At 39.7% G+C, this 6,186-nt stretch overlaps 1 protein-coding gene across 1 annotated transcript; it reads right to left on the bottom strand.

Annotated features, from left to right (window-relative positions):
- Window positions 1-4,969: 4,969 nt before the first annotated feature.
- LOC115957068 lies at window positions 4,970-6,146 on the bottom strand. The gene is made up of 2 exons (XM_031075306.1): window positions 5,571-6,146; window positions 4,970-5,491 (listed from the first exon to the last, which is right to left on the bottom strand). Exons 1-2 carry the CDS (start codon window positions 6,144-6,146, stop codon window positions 4,970-4,972), a joined length of 1,098 nt encoding a protein of 365 aa, XP_030931166.1.
- Window positions 6,147-6,186: the final 40 nt, after the last annotated feature.

Genomic DNA, 6,186 nt, shown 5'->3' on the forward strand with positions numbered 1-6,186 from the left:
ATTGTAAACTTCAATTCTTTATAGTGGATTTACTTTTTACCTTGAGGATAGCTAGGTTAAATCTTCCCTAAATTTTTTACTGGTTTGGTTTTCCTAGGTCGTCATATCGTTGTGTTATTTACTTTTTTGCTGCTTTACATGATATGATTTTTTTAAACCTAGATCTGAATAATAAACCTAAGTATTCACTTGGTTAATTAATTAGGTTAAACAATCTAGTTTACAAGGATCTAAAACTTAACAAGTGGTATCAGAGTGGGTTAGCTCTTGATTTAGGTTATTATACCTAGAGTTGATCCTTGATCCATGCTATCATGGATAATTTTAAGTGTCTTATTGTTTTTAATTGTGATGATTTGAATAAAAAGAACACTATTATTTCAGTTGATCTTTTTGAGACTTATGAAAGGAATTTGCAGGATTTCAGTCTTTCTTAGAAGATTGGTGTAATCCCTTAAATACACTCTGCTTTACATGGATTTTCACTTACAAAGCCGAAGACTTGTGCTATATGGGTGAGAAAAGATTCTATAAGGTGAGTGTTGCTAACTTGTCCTTGATTTAATTCTTTCAATTATTTGTGGACATGTTTTCTTTCAGTTTTTGGTTGTCATGTTTTCTTAGGTTGTTTACAAAAAAAAAAAAAAAAAAAAAAAAATCCAAAAACGTTGAAATATTTCAAAAAGACAAAAATATTTTATTTTGTGTCTTGTTTTATCTGTTTTGAGGATTACATGAGTTATAATATCTCTCTCTTGATTTAGAACATGCATGACATTGTGGAGAAACTTGAATAGTATGTGTTATATAAGTGCTAAGCTATTTCTAATTTTGTGTGAGTGTGTACTAGTTTGTACATGTACTCAAGGGTTAATTAAGAAATTGATATTTCTTATTTGTGTACCCTCTATAGCTTAGTTAAGCATTGTCATGCATTGCATTTGCATTTTTAATCATTGAGCATAATACGTGCTTTTAGTTTTGGTCATAAAATTTTTTGGAAACCAATTTTTTTTTTTAATTTCTTTTGTATTCCACATCATGAATATGTAATTGAGGTTAGCCTATTATCTTTACATAACATGCTTGTGTACCTTGTTTAGCTTGGATGAGCTTATTTTTCTGCACTTTGCTAGTATTAGCTATGTAGTGATTGTCTATGTGAGTGTTTATAGTTTTTGATCATATGCTCTTGATAAAATCCTAAGAAAAAAGACATAAATAACTATCTCACCATTGTTTACTAGCCAATCATGAACACCTTAATGCATATTTTAAGATTTTGTGCTTGAGAAAGTATAGCACTTGCACATAAAAATCATAAGGTGTTGCCTTTAAAAGAAAAGAAATATAATAAAATAAGTCAAAAAAAAAAAAAAAAAAACATGATTGCAAGCTTGTTTTCTAGGAGATTTGGGAGTTATATGATGTAACTCTTAAAGTGATAGTCATTTCAACTCATGTGATGAATAATGTGATTTTAGGTTGATTACTATCTATCATATCACCTTATATGTATCTCATGCTCTTATAGTTGCACACACTTTACAAGTTATTCAATTGCTAAAGCTTTATACATGAAATGTGGTGTGAATCTAGTTTGGCTATCCAAGATTATCACTCTGCGATGTTTGATGCAAAATCCTTTTGAGGGTTGGTTTAATATTTGAGAGAAAAAATCAAAAACATTGTTTCTGAAATAAAAAAATTAAACTTAAGCTGAAGATTATGTGTTTTGAAAACTTCTTTGGAATCATTAACATGCCATTTCATGTCATAAACTTTGAAAAAAAAAGAACGCAATCAAATATAATAACGGATAGAAAAGAAGGAGGTCAGAAAAAAAATAAAAACAAAAAAAAAAAAAAACAAAAAAAAAAAAAAAAAATTGTTTAAGTGCTGTCGGGGTAATATTTGCGGTCGGAGGAAAAAATTTTGGTTTCCGTCGTTTTTTATCATCTTCGTCTATGTGCTATCTTATTACAGAGTCTCTTTTCTGATATTTTAATCTTACTGTTCTTGTTTGCCACAAAAAAAAAAAAAAATTTCTGTTTTTTCAGAGTCTCAATCGATTGAATTTGTTTTACAATCGATTGAAAATTTCTAGGTTTTTGTAGCTTGCTTCTACTTGACTCAATTGGTATTCGATCGATGTTCGACCGATTGAAATTGAAAAATTTTCAGTTTTTGACCAATTTTTTTTTTCATGCATCATTTATTTTTAGGATTCACATGCATTGCATTTTTTTTTGTATCTATCTTGCAGTTTTGTAGTCATATCTCTCATTGTTTTCACACATAACATGCATACACTTTGCTAAATTGGGTACTCAACTTGATTTAAAAATTGATTGATTAATTTTTGAGTTCTATACATTTTAGTATATATTTTTTATGTATGAACTTAGGAAATTTTTTTTTGAGATATGATAGATAATAATTGTTCAAATAATTTCTCTACTTGATTTGAGTTCAAACACCATCTGTTTATGGGTCATATAGTGTCAAGGTTGCATTTATTGAAAGAGAGAATATTTTTCTTCATGTGTATCCTCAACTTAGTTTTTAAGTTTGGTTTGTGTGTCTATATTTTCCCCACCTCCTAAATTTTCCCCAAAACTGTTTTTTCCAAAAAATGTTTTGTTTTTCCTATTTTTATAGGGGGAGAATTTTTTTTTTTTTTAACCTTTGTTGTTCTTATAGGGAGTTGTTGCTCGTCATAGGGGGAGTTGCCTCTATTCCTTTTAGAACTGGATTCATTTGTTTCCTTGATTCTTTATTTTCTCTTGATTTTTGTTGTATGTTTTCTGTTTACTCTTTATTTGAGTTGTCTTTGTCAATACGTGACAAAAAGGGGAAGCGTATGTTTTCTGTTTACTCTTTGTTTGAGTTATCTTTGTCAATACGTGACAAAAAGGGGGGAGAAATAGATGAAATGTGGGAATCCTATTTAAAAAGGTTTTTAAAATGTTTTGTTTTGGGGGAGATAAAATTGTTTTTGGAAGGGGGAGAAAATATATTGTGGGGCCAGAGAATTTGTGGTCCTGGCTCACTTTCCATGAGGGCCCAAGGCCCACGCCGAGGAGAGTAGTTGCCGAGGACAAGTAGCGAAAGTCCAAGTGGCCTAGAGATGCAGCCGAGGATGACCCTGTCCTCGGCATCCCGAGGACCAAAAGGGAATAACGACACATCATCAAAGGCAGCCTCCAAAGCGCTCCCAGAATAAAAGGCGAGTGGAATAGGACTCGTACGGGGGTGCAGTGTGGGAATGGTTCAAGGAAAAGACGTCACCTCCGCATTGAATGCACCAACAAACGTCCTAGCCACATTGATGGGAAAAGACTCCTGAACAGTGTGGCTTCGGTTATTGCAACTAACAGAAAGTGGGGGGAGGCGGCTGATGGAACAGGCACTCGAGTAGTTACCTGCCTGATTGACAGATGGAAGGTTAGGATCAACTGAAGAGGGCTATATAATGTAAGGATCCATGCGCCAAAAAGTGGCGGAAATAATTGTACCCAGAAAGTCAAAGGAATAATAAGAACATTAAGTTCAATGGACAAGGTCCATAGACAAACTTAGTTCACCTCTATGCGTCCACCATGAACACCATGACTAACCTCTGTCCGGTGACCAAGGCCTAGCCTTTCAGCCCACGCTCTACAAATTTTATTGTTTGGGCCTCTAACGTGTAAACCCAATACCAGTTTGGGGTCGTTACAAATTGAGTCCTTACAATTGGTGCCGTCTGTGGGAAAGGCTTGTGCGTTGGCATAGGCGGTGGTAGGATCGAGCTCCTATCAAACAAGGGACTGAGAAAGCCCCTTCGTCATTTCCAGCAGCACGCTATTGTTGCCTTAATATGAAGTTCCATTAGGGGCTACGCTTCGAAGCACCAGTGGCATGGGCAGTTCTAGGGGCTTCCAACATCAAGTTAACGCCCCACACCTTGGTCGAGGGGCTAATCCTCGAAACTACTTTAAAGAAAAGCCATAAGTTTTGGACAGAACCAAGGTATTGCATGGTACTCGGACTCAAACCTATGGGGAAACCAACTACTTTAAGAAACTATAAGTTTTGGACAGAACCAAGGTATTGCATGGTCCTCGGACTCAAATCTATGGGGAAACTAGATACTTCAAGAAAATCTAAGTACCCGACATGGCCCAACAACACGCACGACACCTCGAATGATGCCTTCAGTCCCTCAGAAGTATGTTTAGATACAAATTCAACGCCCTATGGGCGCAGGTAAGTTAGAACTCTGGGATGTGATCCCAAGTATATCATGTGCTCAACTATTCATACATGTTAAGATAACTGGTTCAAAAACCATGAGATTCGCAACAATAGTAAATATTGGCAAGGATAACGAACATGTAATTTAAAGGAAAAAGGAAGAAAAGAATTTCATACATGTGGTCAAAGAGTTTAATTACAAGCAAACTCTAAAATCCTCAAAACAAACGAGAAACTAATTAACAGTTAAACTAGAAACAAATGCAAAAGTTGGCCAGGGCTTCTACTTCTTCAATTTCGTTTTGGCCACACCCTGGGAAGGCCGAGCAAGATTAACCTCGGGGCCTTGGGAGACATCTCCTTCCTGGGAAGGCTGAGCAGGATCAGCCTCGGTGCCCTTGGGGATATCAGCAAGGGGAATGGCCTGAAGGGGCTGAACAAAGATGGCTGGCTCCTCGGCACCAGAGATTTTAGCACTGACTGTAGACTTGGTAGCCTCTTGAGGCATCTCAGGGTTCAGACCACCAGGTGCTTCGGTCGCCTCATGAGGCTCTCCTCCCTCAGTTGACTCGCCAGGAATGACAATGATCTGAGCAGCTTCTGACTGAGCAGCCTCAGCCTCCTGTGGAACGCTCATAGTCTCGGAGCTGGCGGAGGCGGTCTCACGGATGGCTGGAGGATAAAATACGCTCTCCGCCTTCCACAAGTCGGACGAAGCCTCCACCCCAGCTTATTTAAGGGTCTCGTCCCAAACCTGTGAGCAGTATAGCCTGCATACTCCAAGGATTTGAGCTTTAAGGAGAGTCTGGGTTTTAGCCACCCCCGCCTCGTAGCCCTCCTCCTCGGCCTTGTCCTTAGCAGTTTCGGCCTCAGTACTGGCAAACTCAGCCTCCATCTTGGCCCTCACGGCTTCATCCCTAGCAAATTCCGCCAAGCCCTTAGCATTGTCTGCTTCGATCAGCTTCTTCTTTAAATCACTGATCTGTTCCTTGGTAATCTCCAATTGCTCCTCGGCAGCAAGAAGGTGCCTCGTCTGTTCCTCGACCTGTTTTTGGGCACCAGTCAAGCCTGCCTCAGCACTATCCCTGGATCGGGTTGCCTCCTTTAAGTCCTCCCTAGCCTTCGCGAGGTCGGACTCGAAATGTTTGAGGGTTCGCGCAGCATCTATACGTTTATTATGCTCAAGCTCTGCGGTCTTACTCTGCTCAACTTCTTCCTCCATCATATAGGTAGCCTGGATAGCCTGGATAGCCTGCCATTTGAGACAAACATGTTATGAACGAGAATCTAGGAGCAAGAATCTAAGGAGTTATAGGTTTTAGGAGCCTTACCATACCTAGGTACCTCTTCACGCTGAGGGTAACCTTCTGCATCCTCATATTCTTCAACTCTCCCATATTAGTGGGAAGTAGCAGGGCCTTCTCTAGCGCGTCGGCCACATAACCACCTTCGCCATCTCTAAGGTTCCTCATGGATGCGTCTTCTAGTAATGGCTCCCCGTGGAGCATTGGGGCGGGAAGCCAAGCACTTAGTGCGGATTGGGCATCGATCCCTTTCCCCTGGCCTTGATGCCCGATCTTTAACTGATTTTGGGCTCGCGGGGCTTTATCCCCCTCCTGAGAGGATTGGGATTTTCCCCCATCCATTGGTTCCTTACCCTTGGGACTCCTCTTTCTCTTTGAGTCAGTGGGCTCAAGCCGAGGAGGTAGAGCTGATTGAGGAGGAGCAGGAAGTTTCGGGCGGGGAGATTGTGGCTGCGACTTGGAAGAGGAAGATCTAGTCTGGACAGGCTGGGCCTGGGGTGGGGGAGTTGGAACACTGGATTGTGGATTTCCCTGTGCACCCTTCCCCGGCTGACCCTCAATGAGGTCGAATAAGCTGATCGGGGGCTTTCTCTTAAGACCCATCTCAGTTTCTAGAGGATGTTCCCATTGACAACAGTTCCGC

Source organism: Quercus lobata, chromosome 8 (assembly GCF_001633185.2).
Source record: "Quercus lobata isolate SW786 chromosome 8, ValleyOak3.0 Primary Assembly, whole genome shotgun sequence".
NCBI lineage: Eukaryota > Viridiplantae > Streptophyta > Magnoliopsida > Fagales > Fagaceae > Quercus > Quercus lobata.

What these genes read in the sequence shown, in the direction of transcription:
- LOC115957068 (XM_031075306.1), bottom strand. Translation starts at nt 6,146, where the DNA reads ATGGGTCTTAAGAGAAAGCCCCCGATCAGCTTATTCGACCTCATTGAG. An exon ending in TGAAGAGGTACCTAGGTATG is followed by an intron (nt 5,492 to 5,570) that starts GTAAGGCTCCTA and finishes CTCAAATGGCAG; the next exon opens with GCTATCCAGGCTATCCAGGC.